Below are 24,994 nucleotides of genomic sequence, written 5' to 3' on the forward strand. Positions count from 1 at the left end.
TGCAGTATATGCCTTTCCCTCATCTAATGTTCTTGTAACTTTATTATACAAGGCTAGCATATTACTAAAACAAGAGCATCCTTTCATAAATCCATGTTGATTCTCACAGATAACATTACCCTCATCTGCCCAGTGCTGTATACGGTCCCTCACTACTTTCTCCAAGATCTTAACAACTACTGATGACACACAGACTGGCCTATAATTAGACACTTCCAGTCTGTTACCACCCTTATGCAATGGCACTATCTTACCTTCCTTCCATTCCCTGGGCACCTTTGCCAAAGCCAGACTTTCATTTAAAAGCCAGGTTAAAGACACTGTCAATTCCCTAGCACATTCTCTCAAAACTCGTGGTGAAATACCATCCAGTCCCACAGCTTTACTGACATCCAGAGTACTCAGTATCTGAAACACACTCTCCTCCCCTACCTCCAGACCTCGAACCAGTCCTATCCCTCTAGCATTAAAACTGACTCCTCCAGGATGAAATACTCCAATAAAGTGGTCATTGAATAATTCCACTATGTCCTCTGCATCAGTCACTCTATTCCCATTTTTATCCCATAATATCATTCTTCCACAGTCATTTCTCCTCCTACTGACCACATAGCTAAAAAATTCCCTAGGATTTTCTTTGGATCTTAGGGCCAATCTCCTCTCATATTCCAGTTTCACTTTCCTTACCACACTAGTCACTCTTCTGGCCTGTGTCTTATATTCCTCATGCATCTTCTCTTCACCTGTCTCCTTATATCTCTTCCATAGCCTCTTTTTCACATGCAATTCCTGTTTAATATTGTTTGTCATCCACTTTACTACAAATTGCGCCCTCTCTTCACTCGTGGTATACAACTTACCATTGCTGATAACAAATATTCTTTCACAATTTCCCACGCACTAGTGATATCCCGGCCTTCCAATTCCTCCCTCCATGAAACTTCCCAAAGTTGACGCATGTTGTTAACGCAAAGAGTATTAAGGATTTTAAGATGCAGTGATAAATGTTGATACAAAATTAATAACAGAAAACAACTCACGTACAAAGATTATTTAATAGTATAATTTTCGTCTGTGTGTCACAGGCATCTTCAGTACATATTAAGCTCAAATTAAACAATAACTGACAATTCCAAAAAGCGCCACCTAAATAGCTGGTGTAAGATAACTAAAAAGATCAATAAATTTCCTAAAAAAAAAAAAAAAAAATTAATACAACAAAAAGTTAGGAAAGATTAGCTGATTTGTAAAGTACTATCTCCCATAAAGGGGATAGAAGTAAGCCATCGGATCTGTTTAAGTTAGGAGAAAGAAGTAGAGTTTTGCATGTTTCTTTATAAAGGCGTTCCATGATGAACTGAGTTTTGTGAAGAACTCTTGTCTTTCTCCAATGAACTCTATGTCTAGTGAAGATGGCAAGTTTTGCAAGTCTAGACTTTTCAGGTTTAAAGTATTCAATATAAGATTGGTGTTCTTCTAGCCGAATAGAGGCAGATCTTCCCGTTCGTCCGAAATAAGATAATCCACAAGAGCACGGAATCTGGTAGACAACTGGATGATTAAGATGTGGAAGCTTGTCCTTAGGAGAAGTGAGAAAGGTGAAGATTTTTCTAAACGGTCGAAAGGCAACAAAAATATTCAGTGGTTTTAAAACTTTTGCTATACATTCACTGATGCCTTATACATAAGGGATAGGAATGCATATTATTTCTTCTGTGTTTGAAGAGGAAGACATATTAAAACTACTCAAAGTTCTTTTAATGAAGCAATTCTTACAGAAAGAACTACAATATATTAACTTCTTCCTTTCTATCTAATGGTTATAAGAATTGCTTCATGAAAAGAACTTTGAGTAGTTTTAATATGTCTTCCTCTTCAAACACAGAAGAAATAACTCACATTTCTTTCCCTTATGTACAAGGCATCAGTGAATGTTAATTTGTGCTTAATATGTACTGAAGATGCCTGTGACACAGGCAAAAATTATACTATTAAATAATCTCTGTACGTGAGTTTTTTTCCGTTATTAATTTTGTATCGATATGTCTACTCACGGTATACATCTTTGAAAACTTAGTGATAAATGTTGTCAGTTGAATGAACTTGCCACAATGAGAGTGCCTACTCCATAGAGGGAGGGGGATATAATAATAATAATTAATATTATTATTATTAACATCTGCCCTCCATGGAGTTGGAGACTCATTGTGGGAGGTACACACTGTTGCATACAATGTACATCCAACCATGCTTTAAACTGATTTAATGTGTCTACGCCCACAACACACTCAAGCAATGCATTCCACTCACCAACCACTATGCATGCAAAGAACCTGCTCCTCATTCCTCTGCTCACACCATCCTTATAGTTTTCAGCAATGGCCTCTTGTTCTAACCCCCTCTCCCATTCTATGAAAATTCTCTTCCATGGCAACTCCTGACTATCTTATATGTCTCAATCATATCCCTCCTATTCATGAGGCTCTGCAACTTACATTCTCTCAATCTGATCTCGTAGACCACATTCCAAAGACCACTGAACACCTTTGTAAATCTTCTCTAAATCCTTTTCAACTTATCTTCATCAGCATGAAAACCTAGCTACCAAATCTGTGCACAGTAATCTATATAAGGCCTGATCATGGCTTTATAGAAGCATCATAATCTTTCTATTTCAGCATGTCAGGGTCCTCTGCATCGTTGCCATCATCTGATGTGACATCTTCACAACTTGCGCAGCGTGGCCCCTGAATTTCAGGTCCTTGTTCACCGTTTCTCCAAGATCTCTCATCTTCTCTACTTCTTTTAAAGTTTCCCCACAAAGTGTATACTTTGCATCCCATCTTAGCTTGCCAAATCTCAAAACCTTATTGAACTGATAGTTCCACTTACCTACCCATTCATGCAATCTATTTAAGTACGCCTGTAAGGCCATAACTTCCACTTAACTTTGCATTGCTCTCCCTATCTCCAAACAGCTGCATATCACTAGTTAATCCCATCCAAATATCATTATAATAATAATATTAAGGCCATCATCTGGAGTACACACACACACACAGACAAGCTACATTACAATTTCAACAGTATGCCAGTGACGTTAATTTGACCAACCGTTATTCTGCTGAACTGGCTTCGAGTTAAAAAAACAAATATTTAATCAAAGAGCTATTCTGATTTTATATATTATTATTATTATTCAGGCCTCCATGGAGTCGAAAGACTCATCGTGGGAGGTCCTTCCTAAGAGCATAAAGTCTGTCAAGACTCATTCAGGGGAGATCCCCCCCCCTAAGAAACACAAAGTCTATCATACCACTCCTTAAACTCATTGACCGTTCTTGCTCTCACCACTCCATCAGGCAATGCATTTCACGGTTCAACCACCCTCCATGCAAAGAAACCACTCCTCACCCTCTTGCTCACAGTTTCTTTTGGTAACTTCCAGGGATGACATCACTTCTTCCCGCAGTTCAACCAAGCGAAAGAACTCCCCAGTGTCAACCCTGTAATCACCTCTTAACAGTTTAAAAGTCTCAATCATATCACCTCTCCTTCTTCTATCCACCAAACTCTGCAGTCCACATTCCCTCAGCCGATCCTCATAACCATCCGTGTACAGTCCTGAAACCATCTTTGTCATCCGTCTTTGTATCCTTTCCACAGTTAATTTATCCCCTTCAAATCCTGGGGACCAAATCTGATAACAATAGTCCAAGTGTGGTCTGATCAGAGACTTATGCAACGGAATGATAACCCTCTTATCTCTGCAGGTCAGTGTCCTTCTCATAATTAGAGCAATCCTCTGTGTTACCTTCACCACCTTTGCAATATGTCCCCTAAACTTCAGGTTTCTATCAACCATCAACCCCAGATCTCTTGTCCCCTCTACTTCCTCCAGCATAATTCCTCCCATAGAGTATGCTGCATCCCATCGATGTTTCCCGAACCTCAAGACTTTACATTTTGCTGCATTAAACTGAAACCCCCATTCATTTGCCCATCTATCTAGCTTATTCAAATCCTCTTGCAGGGCTATCACATCTGCACTATTACTAATAATTATTCCCAGCTTCGCATCATCCACAAACAACTGAATATCCCCTTGCATTATCATTGATATAAAGGTTAAACAATATAGGTCCTAGTAGTGAACCCTATGGGACCCGACTTGTAACCCTCTGCCTCCTTGAAACTGCTGCACCATACACAACTCTCTGATACCTATCAGACAGCCAATCCTGAATCCAGTTCACCAATCTGACATTCAGACCCATGTGCTGCAACTTAACTATCAGCTTATCATGTGGCACCCTGTCAAATGCCTTTGCTAAGTCTAAGAAAATTGCACTATATGCCTTTCCCTCATCTAATGTTCTTGTAACTTTATTATAAAAGGTTACCATATTGCTAAATCAAGAGCGCCCTTTCACAAATCCATGCTGACTCTCACAGATAACATTACCCTCATCTGCCCAATGTTGTATACGGTCCCTCACTACTATTCTCCAAGATCTTAACAACTACTGATGACACACAGACTGGCCTATAATTAGACACTTCCAGTCTGTTACCACCCTTATGCAATGGCACTATCTTACCTTCCTTCAATTCATTGGGCACCTTTGCTGAAGACAGACATTCATTGAAAAGCCAGGTTAAAGGCACTGTCAGTTCCTTGGCACATTCTCTCAAAACTCGTGGTGAAATACCATCCAGTCCCAAAGCTTTACTGACATCCAGGGTACTCAGTATCTGAAACACACTCTCCTCCTGTACCTCTAAACCTCGAACCAGCCATATCCCTCTAGCATTAAAACTGACTCCTCTAGGATGAAATACTCCAATAAAGTGTTCATTGAACAATTCCACTATGTCCTCTGCAGCAGTCACTCTATTCTCATTTGTATCCCAGAATATCATTTCTCCTCCAACTGGCCACATAGCTAAAAAATTCCCTAGGATTTTCTTTGGATCTTAGGGCCAACCTCCTCTCATATTCCAGTTTCGATTTCCGTACCACACTAGTCACTCTTCTGTCCTGTGTCTTATATTCTTCATGCATCTTCTCTTCACCTGTCTCCTTATATCTCTTCCATAGCCTCTTTTTCGCATGCAATTCCTGTTTAATATTGTTTGTCATCCACTTTACTCCAAATTGTGTCCTCTTCTTCACTTGTGGTATACAACTTACCATTGCTGCTAACAAATATTCTTTCAAAATATCCCACACACTAATGATATCCCGGCCTTCCAATTCCTCCCTCCATGAAACTTTCCGAAGTTGACGTCTAAGACTATTATAATCACCTGCTTTATAATTCCACATAAGTTCTCGTCTCTTTGATACTCCTGCATGTCTATTCATTTTCCAAGTCAAAACCATACAGTCACTCTCTCCAACTGGTGGGAGAGATGTCATCTCAGTTATTATCAACTCTTCTGATGCTATAACCAAATCCAAAACTCTTGAACCTCTTGTTCCCTCTGTTACATGTTGCCTAAGACATTTAACCCTCAAGAATTCTAGAAATTCCATTCCCCTATTGCTACATGCATCTTCCTCTCTCCAATTTATACTACTGTGGTTAAAATCCCACATAACAATCATTTATCTTGCACTTGCCAAACTTAGCTGTCTAAACATCTCCTGGTCCCCCATCCTCTGTGCTCCTGGGTCTGTAGCAACACCCCACTAAATATCCTGTCTTGCCTACCTCTATCTCACACCATATGCTCTCAAAATCGTTTGTCTCACTTCCTTTCAAAGCATCCACTCTTAGAGGACATAGGTCATCAATTATCATAAGCAGTACTCCACCACCACGCTTTCCCCTCCTATCCTGACGAAAAATGCTATACCCAGCGACTTCTATTCCTGTTATTATATTCCCTTCTGTCAACCACGTCTCAGCGATCCCAATAATTTTTGGCCAGGCTGATGCTACCTGCGCCACCAATTCCTCTCCCTTATTCCAGATACTGCTGGCATTAGTATAAAACATATAAATGCCATTGTTTCTATACCCAGCATTATCCCTTCTAGACTCCACTGGGCTCAGTGTTACCTGACATTGTCTCCCTTCTCCCAAGTATCCATTCCCACAAGAGGCCACCCCTGCTATCATCCTCCCTGGGACACACTGACTCATTCAGAACAGCAATCTCTCCAGATATCTACGTCCTTCCTCATTCAAATGTAAGCGGTCTCTCGCATACAATTCCTCTCTTTCCTCAAACGCACTCCAAGCATCCACATATACCAATCTTCTCTTGTCACACATTCTCACTATTATGCCATTCAATATCACTGCTCTTCTGCTCAGTTCATCATCATTATCATACCTAGGCAATACGTACACTATTTTTCCTCTCTCTGTCTTCTTCCATACAGCCTCAAGCAAAAATCTCATATTTCTCGCTGCCTGACTTACATTACCACTCAAATCATTTGTTCCTACCATCATAATCAACTCATCCACCCTTTCGCCTCTCTTAATTGCCATAGCCACCCTTTCTATTGTTCCTCCTGGCAAACACTCCTCACGCATTCTATCTTGAACACCACTGATCATTGATTCGCCATACATTATACCTCTTACCATTCTCTCTCTCCTATCCTATTGTTTCCATTCTCTCCTCTTCTTTCATTCCCATAGGTCTCTCTCATTCCCTCTCTTCTAGCATTCCCATACCTCTCTCTCCTACTGTTTCCATTCTCCCCTCTTCTAGCATTCCCGTACATCTCTCTCTTTCCCTCTCTCCTACTGTTTCCATTTTCTCCACTTCTAGCATTCCCATATCTCTCTCTCTCATTCCATCTCTCCTACTGTTTCCATCCTCTCGTCTACTAGCATTCCCTCTCTTCTTCTGTTTCCTTTCTCCAGAGAACAAATCTGTATCATCTTTTAATACAGCAAAAAAGTGATCTAATCAATAATTTAACATAAATATTATATTAAGGCTATAAATCCAGAGTACTGCAGTCCTAATTATAATTTATAATGACCTCTCAATACAAATGATTATGTGGGTAGAATATGTGCCATCCATATTCTTCAGATTTTCAGACTATAATTATTATTATTATTATTATTATCAAACAAGACCTCATGGAGTCAAAGACTCATCTAGGAGGTCCTTTTATCTTACACACACATCTCATCATACCGTGTCTTAAACACATTCAAACTACTTACAGATACCACGCTCTCAGGCAAGGCATTCCAATCACTCACAACTCTGCACGAAAAAAACCTGCCTCTCACTCCCTTACTCACACCCTCCTTATACAGTTTCCAGGGATGACCTCTGGTTCTCCCCTGATCTCCCACTATTCTCTGTAGAACTTCTCCACCATTGATCCTATAACAACCCCTTACCAACTTGTAGGTCTCTATCATATCTCCCCTCTTCCTTCTCTCCACAAGACTCTGCAAATTACATCTTTTCAATCTTTCCTCATACTCAACATTCCAGAGGTCAGAAACTACCTTAGTCAGTCGCCTTTGGACCCTTTCCAACATCTCTTCATCCTTCTGAAAACCCGGTGACCAAATCTGGGCACAATAGTCCATGTGTGGCCTAATCAAAGCCTTATACATTGGAACAAGTATCTCCCTACTTCTACATGTCAGTGTCCTGCGCATCATTCCCAGAAGTCTTTGTGTTGTCTTCACAATTTTGGTGATGTGTCCCCTAAATTTTAGATCCTTATCCACTATCATCCCCAGATCTCTTATTTCCTCTACTTGCAACAATATATTCTCACCAAGCATAAATTCTGCATCCCATCTTTGTTTTCCAAATTTTAAAACCTTACATTTTGCAACATTGAACTCACATCCCCATTTGCTTGCCCAATCACTCAATTTATTCAAGTCTTCTTGCAAGGCCACAACATCTTCACTACTCTTTATGGTTCGTCCCAACTTTGCATCATCTGCAAACAACTGAATATCTCCATCCAAATCTTCACCAATATCATTAATATATAAGTTAAATAGTAATAATTATTGTTGAGATTAGGGTAGTTCATTATAATTTCTGTTCATTATAATTTCTGTAGTTCCCGCAGTTCAGTTCTTACTATAGTTCTCACTGCAGTAGCCATTGGCTATTCCCCTGGTCCATCCTGGAGTATACCATATCCAATGTACATGTAACCTGCCTAATACAGTTGAAACTGGACCACAATTCCTATTCAGAAAAAAAGGAATATAAACAACACATTTAATTTAATAACCATGATAAATCTGGATTTCATTATCATGCCTTGGATACTCTACATAGAATTGACCTGAAAACCACTAGTTCAATACATCACTTCAAAACTTGATATAAGTGCATGTTTATGGAGGCCTGTGAAATTCTAATCAACCATCCTAATCTCGACAATAATGGTGGTGTGAAAATCTGAAGAATATTGATGGCACATATTCTACCCACATAACCTTTTGTACTAAGAGGTCATTATACATGATAATTAGGACTGCAGTACTCTGGATTTATTGCCTTAATGTAACATTTACGTTAAATTATTGATTACTGCTGAAGTGAAAACTATAGCCAATGGCTTTGATTCCCACAGTATCAAAAAATAATCAACTCTTCCCCCAATCCTCAGCTTTCTCTTCAGAAAGATTTTAGTAATGCTGTCATCATCCCTTTGTCTGAGGAACTTCAGAAACAATAGCCAGAGTTTTAAAGAAATACAATCTCTGCATGGTTTTAAAGCATCACTGAAATTTTGCTACTCTTATGTTTTACTAAAGATTAACTCCTTTAGAGTGGGTGCCCTCTCTCTTGATGAGTCTTTGGACTCCTTGGAGGTGTCACATAATAATAATATAAATTATCCGGTTCCTCCAAGTTGTCCTACTATGGACAGACAAAAGATCTGCCAACATCTGCATGGTATAACACAAAAAATTCATCTGCAGTCATCAATATGGTCAGTTTGGCCTTGCATGCTATGCTGATATGTCTCATAGAATCCGTTGGAAAAAGACTACCATGCTCGCTGCAGTAAATTTAGATTAGAAAGACTATTTTTGGAATCTGCAGCTGCTCTCAGAAGTCAGCCTAATTTAAATATATATATACAGTTGGATTAAATTTATTCACCTTGGCAAAGGTACTAAGAATACATGGAGAAAGTATGTATGGAAATATGTATAAGTATGTAAGAATGTATGGAGAAAGCAATGCTCAGAGTATAGATTCAAACTACTCACAAAAACTTAGCATTTGATCAAAATCAGGTTCAAAATTTTAAATCTGAACTTTTAGTTTGTTTGAAATGAGATATTTGGGATATCCATGAGAGGATTACTGACAACTCCACTAACATGGTCAGTGCCACAAAATGGTCAGTGCCCTTGACCATTTTGTTTAATTTGAGCCTGAGGACTGGGTCAGTCCCAAGGGGGTGGAAAGAGGGGAAAATAGTTCCACTGCACAAAGGTGGTTCCAAGACTGCTGTTGAAAATTACCGGCCAATCAGCATAACAGGAATCATTATCAAGGTCTTAGAGAAAATAGTCAAGAGGAAAATACAAGATTGGATAGAAGAAAATGGGATACTGTATCGGGGACAGCATGGTTTTGTGAAGGATAGGTCATGCCTCAGTAACTTGCTCACATATTATAACACAGTGACGGCTGAACTGGATAAGGGTAATGGGTTTACGGTGATTCTACTGGACCTTGCCAAGGCCTTTGACAGGATACCACATGGAATTCTAATCAGTAAATTGGGGCATATGGGGATGGACATAGGGTTGGTGAGATGGACAGGAGGGTGGTTGACGGAGAGATATCAGAGAGTGGTTTACTCAGGAGTAGAGTCCACAAGACGGCCTGTGACTAGTGGTGTGCCACAAGGATCTGTTCTTGGACCACTGCTGTTTAATTTGTTCATAAATGATATAGGAAAGGATCTGAGAGGAACAGTTCATTTGTTTGCGGATGATGCGAAGTTGGGTAGGGCAATAGTGAATGCAGATGACGTCAAATTTTTGCAGGATGATTTGGATAGATTGGAGGTCTGGGCTAAGGAGAATGGATGTCAGTTTAATGTGGCAAAATGTAAGGTTATGCATTTTGGGGTGAAAAGATTGGAGGCAGTTTACAGCATTGGTGGAACCGTGCTCCAGGAAATTGATGAGGCACGAGATTTAGGAGTGTTGGTAGATAAGGAATTGAAATTTAGGGGACACATTGCAAAAGTGGCCAAATCAGCTCATCAAATCACTTGGTTGGTGAAGAATACGTTGACAAGCAGAGACAAGCAGGTTATTGTTCCTCTGTATCGAGCCTTGATAAGACCCCATCTAGACTACTGTGCTCAGATTTGGTCACCTAGGTTTCCTCTTGATGGGGAGGAGGTGGAGAGGATCCAGAGGCGAGTGACCAAGATGATAGCAGGTCTGTGGAATGAACCGTATGAGAACAGGTTGAGGATTTGTGGGTTGCAAAAATTGGTTGATAGGCGGAGGAGGGGAGATATGATTGAGACATTCAAATTACTGAAGGGTTTCTATAAAATTAATTCAGAAGATATTTTTGTGAACAGGGCTGGTTGTGGGAGGACTAGGGGACATCCATGGAAACTGGGCAAAAGTGTGGTTAGTAAAGGTGTTAGAGCTGGGCTCTTTACTTTTAGAGTAGTGAATGAGTGGAATGCACTCCCTGAGTCTGTGGTGGATGCTGTGACAGTGAATGAGTTTAAGGCGAGGTATGATAGGTACTGTATGAATGTCAAATGGTTGTGATGAATCTGATTTGGGGCCTCCCTCGATGAGTCTAATGACTCCCTGGAGTTGCCCGTAATAATAGTAATAGTAATAACATATCCTTGAAACAAAGAAAGTAAAACTTATAGCCACATTTCATAGACTTAAAGATCAACAAGGTTCAGGTGACCAATAGACAAATTCAAATTTCTCCTGATTGAATGGAAACAGCCAGGCACAAGCCAGTAATAACAATAATGGCCAACTATTATCAAGAAAGGATAACAACAACCAAACAGAATTAAGTGATAACAGGAGCTGCCAACTGCCTACAATGAACAGTCATGTTATCAACCTCTCTAACCACGCTCTGAACAACGGTGAACTCTGGCTACTTAGTAAAGGCTTAAACTTTGCTATGGCACCTAGGACTATTATTATTATTATTTATATTATCAACATCCAACCTCCATGGAGTCAGAGACTCATCGCAGGAGGTACTCACTATTGCATACAATGCTCATCCGACTGCATCTTAAACTGATTCAATGTGTCCACATCCACAACACCCTCAGGCAATGCATTCCACTCACCAACCACCCTCTGTGCAAAGAACTTGCTTCTCACTCCTTTGCTCACACCCTTGTCATACATTTTCCAGCAATGGCCTCTTGTTCTACTCCCCTCTCCAATTCTATGAAAAATCTCTTCCATGTCTATCTGATAACAACCCCTGACCAGTTTATATGTCTCAATCATATCACCCCCCCCTCTTCCTCCTATTCACGAGGCTCTGCAACTTACATTCTCTCAATCTGTCCTATTAACAAATTATATTTTATATACCATATTGAAATAAGCTTAAGATTATGAAATATTTAAAATCAAATCAGGACATCATAATCACTAGAGCTGATAAAGGCAGTGCCATTGTTATTTTAAACCAAAATACTTGGAAAAATTAATCGATTAGTCTCAGACTATCAGCTATAACCCAACTAATTGGATAAAAAAGAAAATGGAAAAATGACTTAAATTGGTCATCTTGACTTGAGGATACAGTTAAAAAACTACTTATGCACTACATTTGTTCCCCAAGAATTTGTAGTTTACGCAAGATTCACAAGCAGAACATACTGCTCCAGCCAATAGTTGAAGGTATAGACAGTCCCAATTATCATCTAGCCAAGAAACTATCATCAACACTCAGGGAGTTGGTAGATCATTTCTCCTTCCTACACTAAAAACACACAACACTTTGTAAACAAAATTAAAGACATCACACTGGAAAAAAGTGATTTATTAGTCAGTTTTTATTATTAGTGATTTATTAGTCAGTTTTTATTATTAGTGATTTATTAGTCAGATGAACTTTGATTTCACAAATGTCCTAATTGATGTCACAATTCTTCTTTTACAGGACAAATTCTTGCCCAATATCACAGTGCTCTTTACACATGTAGCCAGAATGACTATGTTCTGGCTATTTTGCGTAGCAAAATGCTTTCTACCTACAAAAAAGAACCCACAGCCATGGGCTCACTGTTATCTCCCCAAATTGCCAACTTTTATATGGAAACTTTTGAGCAATATGCTCTAGATTCCTTTACTTTAAAACCCAAAGTCTGGCTTAGATACATTGATAATGTTTTTGCTATCTGGTCCCATGGCTGTCAGACATTAGACACTTCCCTCAGCCATCTAAACAGAACAGACAACTCAAATGCATACAATTCACAACTGAGATTGAAAGTCAGAACACACTTCCTTTTCTAGATACACTTGTAACACCTTTTCTAGATACACTTGTAACGTCTTCCTTCCAGCAGTCTTTCCTTCACTGTTTATTGGAACTTACACATACTGGCCAATATATACACATAAATCCTTACCACAACCCAACACAAAAACTAGGTGCCATTAGCACACTAGAAAACAGGGCTTTGAAGATTTGCTCCAGTGAACAAGCACTTAAAGATGAATTAAAAGTTACCAGTAATACCTTCCTAAAAAATAGCTGCAGTCAAAACACTATTAACAAAATTCTTCACAAGACCTCACTTAAAAATAAAAATAAACTAGATTAAAATAAAACTGTAACCATTCTACACATTAAAGGGATATCAAATTAAAAAAAAAAAGCAAAATACTACAGAAATACAATCTTAATGCCGCCTTTAAATCTCCTGGAAAATTAAAGAACTTATTCAACTCATTCAAGGATCCACTTTCTCCACTGGTACACTCTTGAGTATACCATATTCATTGTAAATGCAATTTGTTCTACGTAGATGAAACAGGACACACAATTCCTATCCAAAAAAAGGAACATAAACAGCACATTAAATTTAAATTTAATAACTATGGTAAATCCAGCCTTTCTGCTCATACCCTGACTACTCTACATAGAAATGACTGAAAAGGCACCTGTTTACATCACACCAAAATGTGGTACAAACATAAATTGAAGGAGGCCTGTGAAATTCTTATCAACCACCTTACAATAATGAGGGTCTAAAAAATTGCAATAACATGGAAGGTACATATTCTATCCACATAACCTTTTCATTTCAGAGTTACTTATAAATAGGACTCTAAGTAATCCAGGATATTAACTCTAATATAACAGCTCTCATGTTAAATTAGTACACCACTTTTGCTGTCATAAAACTATCTATATGAATTTGTTCTTTTATAATTTGTGAATTGTGCTCCATTTTTTTGAGTAACACAAGTGTTGTTTAGTGGTTCTGCTTTAGAATTTTGTTTCAGCTGCAATCGCAAATGGTGAGTCACCAAGTCCTCTGCCATTTAAGAACTCTATTATAAGTAATATAATAAGGGACTTTGTGGCATGCGGTGCTTGCAGCATGTATGCGTCTCGGGAGTTGGATATGTGGCTGGTGAGAGAGGGGGGGGAGTGTATATGTGCGCAAAATGAAGGCAGTGAGAGGAAATAAATGAATTAGATATATCAATAACTGACCTAGTTGCTCCAGGAATGGGAAATGAATATCGGAAGATGAGTAGTGTGATAGGAGAGAATGAAGAAAAAAATATGAATGAGAATATAACAGTCGATAGTGTGGAAGACGTGAGTGACTGTGAAAGTTTCAGAGATGGTTTTTTTAGGAGAATGAATTTAGATTAAGAGTGATCGACTTGCAGAGAGAGATAGATGAGCTGAAAGAGGAGGTGGAATGTCTTGTGAATGAGATAAGAAGTGTGAAAGATGAGATTAGGAGAATGGAAGAGATAAATGCAAAGCGAATCAGAGTAGGGGAGAGAGAGAGAGAGAGAGTTTTGGGAATGCTAGAAAAGGAGAGAATGGAAACAGTAGGAGAGAGAGGAATGGGAATGCTAGAAGAGAGAATAGAAACAGTAGGAGAGAGGGAATGAGAGAAAGGTATGGGAATGCTAGAAGAGGAGAGGGAATGAGAGAGACGTATGGGAATGATAGAAGAGGAGAGAATGGAAAAAGTAGAGGAGAGAGGTATGGGGATGCTAAGAGAGAATAGAAACAGTAGGAGAGAGGGAATGAGAGAGAGGTATGGGAATACTAGAAGAGGAGAGGGAATGAGAGAGAGATGTATGGGAATGATACAAGAGGAGAGAATGGAAACAGTAGAAGAGAGGGAGTGAGAGAGAGTTATGGGAATGATAGAGGAGGGGAGAATGGAAACAGTCAGAGAGAGGAAATGAGAAGAATGCGAGGGAGTGCTGGAATCGGGTAAGTAGGGGTACACAGAGAGATAGGGTTAGAGGAGAGAGAGAGAGAGGGATGCAGGTGAGCAATCAAGGAACAGATTGGCTAGAGATGTGAGGTATGGAGACTCGATGATCTCTGGTGTGCAAGATAGAATGCAAGAGGTGTGTTTGCCTGGAGGGATGATAGAAAATGTGGCTATGGCAATTAAGAGGAGTGAAAGGATGGATGAAATGATTGTGATGATGGGCACCAATGACTTGAGAGTGTAAATTGGGCAACGAGAGATCTGAGAATCTTCCTTGAAGTTGTGCAAAAGAAAACACAGAGAGGAAAGATTGTGTGTGTGTGTGTGTGTGTGTGTGTGTGTGTGTGTGTGTGTGTGTGTGTGTGTGTTGAGAGTGTAAATTGGGCAACGAGAGATCTGAGAATCTTCCTTGAAGTTGTGCAAAAGAAAACACAGAGAGGAAAGATTGTGTGTGTGTGTGTGTGTGTGTGTGTGTGTGTGTGTGTGTGTGTGTGTGTGTGTGTGTGTGTGTTGAGAGTGTAAATTGGGCAACGAGAGATCTGAGAATCTTCCTTGAAGTTGTGCAAAAGAAAACACAGAGAGGAAAGATTGTGTGTGTGTGTGTGTGTGTGTGTGTGTGTGTGCGTGTGTGTGTGTGTGTGTGTGTTGCCCAGGTATGATAGTGACGAGCTGAGAAGAAGAGCAGCAATACTGAATCGAATAATAGCTAGAATGTGTAAGAAGAGAGGATTGGAATATGGGGATGCTTGGAGGGCATTTGAGGACAGAAGGGAACTGTATGCTAGAGACTGCTTGCATTTGAATGAGGAAGGACGAAGGCATCTGGAAAGATTGCTGTTTTCTGAACGAGTCAGTGTGTCAATCCAGGGAAACTAGAATTCCCAGGGTGGATAGTAGCAGGGGTGGCCTCTTGTGGGAATGGGTGCTTGGGGAAAGTGGGATGACATTCAGGTAACATTAAGCCCAGGGGGATGGTTGAGAGGGGACAGTGATAGATATAGAAGCAGTGCCATTTTTATGCTCTATACTAATGTCAGGATTATCTGAAATAAAGGAGATGAATTGGTGGCGCTGATAGCATCAACCTGGCCAAAGATTATTGGGATCTCTGAGACATGGTGGACGGAAGATGATATAATAACCATAATTGAAGTGCTAGGGCACAGCATTTTTCGGCAGGATAGGAAAGGAAAACGTAGTGGTGGAGTACTGCTTATGATAAGTGATGACTTATGTCTTCTAAGAGTGGAGGCTTTGGAAGGCAGTGACACAAATGGTTTTGAAAGCATATGGTGTGAAGTAGAAGTAGCCAAGACAGGATATTTAGTGGGGTGTTGCTATAAACCAAGGAGCACAGAGGGTGGGGACCAGGAGATGTTTAGACAGTTGAGCTTGGCAAGTGCAAGAAGTATGATTGTTATGGGAGATTTTAACAATAGCAGTATAAGACGAGAAGAGGAAAATGCAAGTAGTAAGAAGGGGATAGAATTTCTGGAATTCTTGAGGGACAGATGTCTTCAGCAGCATGTAATAGAGAGAACAAGCGGTTCAAGAGTTTGGGATTTGGTCATAGCATCAGAAGAGCTGATAATATGCCAGCCTGGCTGGCGGAGTGGTTAGCATATCCGCTCTCCAGCCAAAGGGCTGTGGGTTTGAATCCCGATGTGGGCATGGATGTTTTTGATTGTCTGTGGAAATAGTAGTGATGTGGTTGGCAGTAGATGGCGTTGGTGTAGTTCTGGTCAGTTGGTGGATTGAGTGGTGGAGACAAAGTTGTAGAGCAGGTGCATCCAAGGACTCATCCTTCGATGAGTCTTTGGACTTCCTGGAGGTGTCAAATAATAATAATAATGTCCTCTCTCCCACCAGTTGGAGAGAGTGACCATGTGGTTTTGACTTGGAAGATGAATAGACATGTAGGTGTATCAAAGAAAAGGGAACGTATGTGGAATTATAAGGCGGGTGATTATAATAGACTTAGGTATCAACTAGGGACAGAATTAGAAGGCCAGGATATCATTGTTGCTTGGGAAATTGTGAAAGAATATTTGTTAGCAGCAATAATAGCAGCAAGGGTGAAGAAGCGGACACAATTTGGTGTAAAGTGGATGACAAACAATATCAAACAGGAACTGCAGATGAAAAAGAGATTGTGGAAGAGATATAAGGAGAGGGGGTGGAGGACAGATACACAAAGAATATAAGACGCAGGCCAGGAGAGTGACCAGAATGGTGAGGAAGGCAAAACTGGAATATGAGAAGAAATTGGCACTAAGATCCAAAGAAAATCCTAGGGAATTTTTTAGCTATGTGGCCAGTAGGCGGAGAAACGATTGTGGAAGAATGACATTGTGGGATAAAAATGGGAATAGCGTGACTGATGCAGAGGACATAGTGGAGTTGTTCAATGAGCACTTTATTGGAGTATTTCATGCTGGATGATATTTTAATACTAGAGGGATAGAGCAGGTTCAGGGTTTAGAGATGCAAAAGGAGAGTGTGTTCCAAATACTGAGCACTCTGGATACCAGTAAAGCTGTTGGACTGGATGGTATTTCACCACAGATTTTGAGAGAATGAGCTAAAGAACTGACAGCTCCATTGACCTGGCTTTTCAATAAAATCTGGCTGCGGGAAAGGTACCCAGGGAATGGAAGGAAGGTAAGATAGTGCTGCTGCATGAGGGTGGTAGCAGACTGAAAGTGTCTAATTAGAAGGCTGTTTGTGTGTCATCAGTAGTTGTTAGGGTCTTGGAGAAATTAGTGACGGACTATATACAGCGTTGGGGCAGATGAGGGTAATGTTATCTGTGAGAATCAACATGGATTTGTTAAGAGGTGCTCTTGCTTTAGTAATATGATTACCTTTTATAATAAAGTGACAAGAGCAGTTGATGAGGGAATGGCATATACTGCCATTTTTTTGGATTTTGCAATGGCTTTTGAGCTTATCATGTGGCAAGCTTAAATATAAGCTTACCACATGATAAGCTTATATTTAAGTTGCAGCACATGGGTTTAAATGTCGAGTTAGTCCAATGGATTCTGGATTGGCTGACTGATTGGTATCAGAGAGTTGTTTATGGTTGGTCAATATCAAGGAAGCAGAAGGTTACAAAATTGGGTTCCACAAGGCTCACTACTGGGACCTGTATTATTCAACCTTTATATCGATGATATTGTCCAATGGATTGAAGGTGACACTCAGTTGTTTGTGGATGATGTGAAGCTGGGAAGGGTTATTAGTAATAGTGCCGATATGGCAGCTCTGCAATATGATTTGAATAAACTAAACAGATGGGCAAATGAATGGGAGTTTGGTTCATTGCAGCAAAATGTAAAGTCTTGAGGTTTGGGATCCATCGATGGGAGGATGCATACTTGATTGGAGGAGCTGCACTGGAAGAGGTAGGGGAGACGAGATCTGGGGGTGATGATTGATAGAAAACTGAAATTCAGGGAGCATATTGCAAAGGTGGTGATTGTAACTCAGAGGATTGCTACAATACTGAGAAGGATGCTGACCTCCAGAGATAAAAGAGTTATAATTCCGTTGTATAAGACTCTGATCAGACCATACTTAGACTATTGTTTTCAGATTTGGTTCCCAGGATTTGAAGGGGATAAATTGATTGTGGAAAGGATACAGGAGCAGATAACAAAGATGGTTTCAGGACTGTACAATATGAGTTATGAGGATCAACTCAGGGAATGTGGAGAATATGATTGAGACTTTTAAACTGTTGAGAGGCAGTTACAGGGCAGACATTGGAGAGTTCTTTCACGTGGTGGAACAGCAGGAAGGAGCAATGACAAGTGGCCATCCATGGAAGTTACGAAAGGAGACTGTGCACAAGAGGGTGAGGAGTGATTTCTTTGCGTGGAGGGTGATTGAAGCTTGGAATGTGTTGCCTGAGAGGGTGGTTGGAGCGGGAGCAGTCAGTGGGTTCACGGAGTGGTATGATAAACTTTGTGTGTCCTAAAAACGACCTCCCACGATGAGTCTTTTGACTCCATGGAGGCCTGGATAATAATAATATTGTTAGAAATAGAATATAGCTTTGATGTAGTTTTTTTTTTTTTTTTTTTTTTTTTTTTTTTCACTAGAGGTGAGGCCAGTAGAATAACAGATCAAATTGTTGTCTCTTAGGCATACTGATTAAAGTGCAATGTAGCTTTTCTCTGCATATATATGTGTATACTCCAGATGATGACCTTAATATGAAGGTTAAAACATCAGGAAGTTAAAGTAATTATTTTTAATGTGGTTGTAGTCTCCTTAATTTGTCAAATGAGAATTCGATCACTGTCTCATACTAAAGGAAAGGATTTTATCCACTGTAATTTTGCATGTCTTTCATCCAGTGATGTAAACAATAATTTACAAAATTTTACATTATTGTATTATTAATACTTTTTCAGATTGTGTTTGAAGGAATCACAGCACGAGGGAATGAAGGTTACATAGCTTTGGATGAAGTAATATTAAATGAAGAAGCATGCCCATTACCAGGAAGTTGTAATTTTGAACGGAATTTATGTACTTGGAATAATAGAGAAGATGGAACTGACTTGAAGTGGATAAGAAACTCAGGACCAACACCAACTAATGGAACCGGTCCAGATTTTGATCACACTCTGCAGACTTCAGAAGGTTAGTATAAAATATCTGAAATAAATTGTCATCATTATTGTTATATACAAGTTTATTCACTGAGTCAAAAGACTTATTAGAGGAGAATCACACCATTATTCACACAATACCAATCACACTTCTTGTTATACTCATTTACTGCCAGGATGCCTACAAACACCTCTAGTAACACACTCACACTCCATTTCCAAATGGATAGCCATAGTTCTTTCCCTACTCATCATGAAAGATTTCTTTTTTTTACCAATCTTATAGAACCCCTTTAGTAAATTTTATTTCTTCTTCGTGTATCTTTTCTGCTTTTGCTTTCTGCTATATTTTCTGCTTGTTATTCAAACTTTGCAACTCACACACACATGTAGTCTGTCCTCAGAGGAGTATTCTACTGACCTGTCACCAGCTTGATCACTTATCTGTGGATTCTCTCAGCTTCCTCCTTCTCCCAAAGAAACCCAGAAGACCAAATCTGCACACAATAATTGAGATGTGTATACTTATAATGGTTGATAACAACCTCTATATCTATTTGTCAATGTATCCAGCTTCATATTTTGCAATGTGCATGCTGAACTTAAACTCTTTCATCACTCCCAAATCTTTAACTTCATCAATTTCTTACATTCCAATTACCATCAATGTGAAACACGATATGTAATCTTTCATGCCAAAGGACATGAACTTCCACTTTACCATACTAAATGTTTTTTTTTTTTTTTCTGGCCTCCATAGACTAACAAGACTCATCATGAGAAGTCAATGCTACACAACACAAATTTATAATATCACTCCTTAAACTTATCCACACTTTGCTTTTACCATCTTCTCAGGAAGTGCAGTACATGTACTTACCACCCTTCATGAAAAAAATTACTTCTGACCCACTTATACTTCCTTTTACAACTTCCACACATGGCCCCCTGTCTTGTTTGTTTCTTTAGTTCTACCCTTTGTAAATTCTTCCCAGTGTCAATCTGATAATAACCATTCAACAGCTCAAGTGTCTCAATCATATCCTTCAGCTTCTGATGATCTAGCTCTGTAGTTTATGCACCTTCAGTCTATCCAAATAACCAACATGGTGAAATTCTGATATTATTTTCATTAACCATCGCTAAACCCACTCCTAGATTATTTCATTAAATTCAAATACCATTGATATTTAAACACAGATCAAAACTTTATACTATGTGACCACTACTCTTTTATCTCTCGTGGTCAATGTCCTTTCCAATATTGTAGCAGTTCTTTGAGTTGTCTTCACGCCCCTTCTGCAACATGTCCTTTAAACTTTCAATCTACAATCTTCTATCTAAAATCACCACAAGATCCCTTACTTCCCCACTTATTCCAATAAAACTTCACTGAGTGAGTATGAAGACTCCCATTTGTGGATCCCAAATTTCCAAACCTTACACTTAGCTGAATTAAACTGATGTCCCATTTATTTGCACCCTCCAAATGGAGCATCTGTTCATCGAAGTGGGGAACTTCCCAGTAATGATGCTGGTCTTTTCATTCTACCTCCTGTTTTCCTCTTTTCTTTTAGTATTCTTTGTTCTACTCTTCTTAATTCAGTCTAATTGATCTTACCTTCCAGACCACAATCACCAGGATCACTGTTAAATGCACTCTGTTTTTCAGTGTTATTAATTGCCCAATTTATTGTTAATTTCACTCTGTTGTTTAACATCATATAAGTGATCACCTACTTTATCATCAATTTAGCTTTTTTTTTTTTTATTCTGTGCTATCATAATTGACACAATAGGTTGTGTCAATTATGATACCATGATCCTTACTCATATTTAAACTATTTAAACTCATGTTTAAGCAAGCCCCACAGTCCATCCGAATATTGCATGTACTACATACCCACATTTCTTCTCTTCCCTTGTGCCTTTTACTTCCATGTTGTATCAGTGTGTCAACAAAAACAATGAATTTCTGATAATATCATCTAATAAATTTATCCAAAGACCAAGTTCCACACTCTAATATCTCACAGTACCACTTGATCATCAATTTAGACAATATTGCAACATATTTAAATACAAAATTTGCTTATCTTGCTGCAAACCCACACAATGACAGATGTTTAATTCATGCCACATAGCATCGATGTGCTTATGACTTGTCACCACTGAAAGACAGCATAATGCAGCATGTGCACAACATCAGTCCCAAACAGCTGCATTCTGCCATAGAACATTTGAATGGTACAGCCCATGAATGCATAATTGAAGTGAATAAAAATGTGTTATTTATGCTGTTGTTGCTTTTATCCTTCTTACACACAGAAAAATTATTATATTACATTTGGTACATCATACAGAAAAGTTCTGAATGATGCGCAATGTATTCCTGCAATATGTTGTACCATTTGGAACAATGGGTGTCTCTCCACATGGCCTTAAACAGGGATACTTGAATTTTGACCTGTACATTTCTTTATAACCATTCTAAATGTTCTCTGGTCTATAGAAGGATCTGACTAAATATTTCTTCCTGTCAACCTCCACCTCACACCACATTGACTCAAAACCAGTGCCACTATTTCCATCTGCCTTCTCCACTTTGTGCTGATATAATTCACTTGCTATCATCAATAGCAGTCTCCTTCCCTTCTTGATATTTCTATTCTCAAGAAAGCTTCATATCCATCTATTTCCCTTCACTTTATTATCTTAATATCTTTATTTACCCATGTTTCACTTATTCCAGCAGTGTTTGGTGAATAAATTCAATATTAGCAAAAACCATTTCATCTCCTTTATTTCTAATACCCTGTTTTCCAGGCGGTAAAATGATTAGAGTGATTGAGGCTTTGAATATGAGGCGGGAACGAGCAAAAGAGTTAATTGTATTAATTGGTACGAATGATTTGAGAGAGAACAAAGAGCATGTCAAAATGAATGTCAGGAGATTGCTTGGAAAGATAAAGGAGAATAGTGTGACAGGAAGGGTGGTCAGTGTGTTGCCTAGGTATGATTGCAGTGAAATGAGGCGGAGAGCAAGGATTATGTTTGATATTCTGGCTGAAATGTGTGAGGAGATGGGAGTACAGTTTGTTAATGTGTGGAATTAGTTTGAGGGACGAAGTGAGCTGTATGGGAGCGATGGACTGCATTTGAGTGGTTATGGTGTGAGTCGCTTGGAGAGACTGCTGTTGGAAGGCAGAGAAGTGAATAGAGAGAATGAATCAGATCGAGAGGGGAGTGATGTGGAAGAGCAGGAGAGTAAGACAGGAGAGATTGAAGGAGTGGAAATGAATGTGGAAGTGAGTGGTATGAGTATAGAAAATGAGAGAATGGGTGTGCAAGAGGAGCAGGGAAACGGCGAGGCTCAGGGTGGACAGGGATACACAGCGTGAGAAAGGTGGATGCTCCAAGAGGAGGTGAGAGCATGTGTAAGCAGGAAAGTAATGGGATGATCAGGGATCAAGAGGAAACAGAAGGAATTGCAAAGGGTTCTAAAATGAAGAAGCAGAAAGGGAAATGGCCCCAGTCCAGCATGGAGAGATCACATCAAGTGAGTGGTATCAGTGGAACTAGCTGTAGATCCAGAAATGAGTTGTTGTGTTTGTATACCAATGCTAGAAGTATAAGAAACAAGGCGGATGAAATGGTTCCACTAATTGCATCTGTGCACCCAGAGATTGTCGGAATAAGTGAGACATGGTTAGATGAGGATGACATCCTGACAGGAATAGAGATGGAAAGGTATGATGTGTTTCGTGAGGATAGAAGGGGTAAAAAGGGAGGGGGAGTGCTATTGATGATAGAGAAAGAGTTATGTCCATACAAGGTAGAGATGCAAGAGGGAAATGGGGCCAGTGGTTTTGATGCAGTGTGGTGTGAGATAGAGGTGAATAGAATCAAATACTTGGTGGGATGTTGTTATAGACCTGGTAATGGGGATGGTGGTGATAGTGAAATGTATAGTCAAATAAGCCAAACAAATAAGAAAAGGGTGATTATTATGGGTGATTTTAATTATGGCAATATAGACTGGAATGAAGAGATAGCAACTGGAAGTAAAGAAAATGAGTTTCTTGAGTTTTTGAGGGATAACTACCTCAGACAGTATGTAACAGAGGGCACAAGAGGATTAAGGGTCTTGGATTTGGTCATCTCATCGGAGGATGTAATTATCAATGAGGTATCAAATCATCCACCAATTGGTGAAAGTGACCATGAGGTGATTACTTGGGTGGTTGCCAGCAGTGCAAGGACCCCTGTGAAAAAAGGGTATATGTGGAACTACAAGGGGGGTGATTATGAAGAGCTCAGAAGACAGCTTGCAGGTGTAGCATGGAATGAGGAGTTAGCTGGAAAAGAGATCAATGCAGCTTGGGAGATTTTCAAAAAATATTTAGTGAATGCAATGTCTAAATGTATACCACGGGTGAGAAGGTTAAATAAGTTAGGTGTGAGATGGATGAATAAAGAGATTAAGCATGCAATACAGAGAAAAAGGGCATTGTGGAGGCAGCATAAGAGAAGTGGAAGTAACCAATTTCATGAGTTCTACAAAGACCAGGCAAGGAGAGTGACTTGGTTGGTGAGAGTAGCTAAAGAGAGGTATGAACAGCAGTTAGCTAATGAAGCTAAAAAGAATCCTAGGGAGTTCTTTCGATATGTAGCCAGCAAAAGAAAGAATGATTATGGAAGGATGACATTGATTGGAGGAAATGGTATAAAGACAGCTGTTGCAGAATGTGTGGTGGAGATACTTAATGAGCAGTTCATAAAGATCTTTCAATCTTGTGAATGTGACTTCATGGAGAGATTAAGAGCAGTTGATGATGGGGAGGAGAGATTGACTGTAAGTGAGCAAGAGGTGTTTGGGGAGTTGAGTAAACTAGATGTAAATAAGGCTGTGGGACTTGATAATATATCACCGCGTATTCTGAAGGAATGTGCCAGAGAGTTGACACCTGCCTTGACATATTTTTTTAATACGAGTCTTGCACCTGGTCAAGTCCCTAAAGAGTGGAAGGAGGGCAAGATTGTGCCACTTCATAAAGGAGGTGATCGAACTCAAGCATCAAACTATAGGCCTATCTGTGTGTCAGGTGTTGTGGTTAAGTTGTTGGAGAAGCTTGTGAGAACTAGGATCCAGAGTTGGGTTGACAACAATGGTATAATCTTTGATGGACAGCATGGATTTGCTAAAGGGAGGTCGTGTTTTAGTAATCTACTTACTTATTACAATAAAGTGACTGCTTCCTTGGACAGAGGAGAAGGATACACAGTAATATACTTGGATTTTGCAAAAGCTTTTGATAGAGTACCTCATGAAAAGTTGACAGTCAAACTAGAGCAGATGGGGTTGGATATTAGATTAGTGCATTGGATTGGAGACTGGCTATCTGTTAGGTATCAACAAGTTGTGTATGGGGGTGCAATATCCAGGAAAAGGAAAGTCACTAGTGGAGTGCCTCAGGGATCTGTTTTAGGGCCATTACTATTTAACTTGTATATTAATGATATTGGCGAAGATTTGGATTGAGATATTCAGTTGTTTGCAGATGATGCAAAGTTGGGACGAACCATAAAGAGTAGTGAAGATGTTGTGGCCTTGCAAGAAGACTTGAATAAATTGAGTGATTGGGCAAGCAAATGGGGATGTGAGTTCAATGTTGCAAAATGTAAGGTTTTAAAATTTGGAAAACAAAGATGGGATGCAGAATTTATGCTTGGTGAGAATATATTGTTGGAAGTAGAGGAAAGAAGATATCTGGGAGTGATAGTGGATAAGGATCTAAAATTTAGGGGACACATTGCCAAAATTGTGAAGACAACACAAAGACTTCTGGGAATGATGAGGAGGACACTGACGTGTAGAAGTAGGGAGATTCTTGTTCCATTG

The 24,994-nt window shown here is 39.4% G+C and overlaps 1 protein-coding gene across 1 annotated transcript in view; it reads left to right on the forward strand.

The window, feature by feature from the left end:
• Window positions 1-24,994, forward strand: part of LOC150101230 (MAM and LDL-receptor class A domain-containing protein 2-like) — a 1,363,156-nt gene that overhangs the window by 651,179 nt on the left and 686,983 nt on the right. The window contains exon 25 of the mRNA XM_090402193.1: window positions 18,892-19,123. Within this exon, the coding sequence (XP_090258319.1) occupies window positions 18,892-19,123 (232 nt within the window). The remainder of the gene's footprint in view (window positions 1-18,891; window positions 19,124-24,994) is intronic.

The sequence above is a fragment of the Typopeltis vanoorti genome, chromosome 12 (genome assembly GCF_054136105.1).
Source record: "Typopeltis vanoorti isolate ZY-2024b chromosome 12, IOZ_Tvanoo_1.0, whole genome shotgun sequence".
Classification (NCBI taxonomy): Eukaryota; Metazoa; Arthropoda; class Arachnida; order Uropygi; family Thelyphonidae; genus Typopeltis; species Typopeltis vanoorti.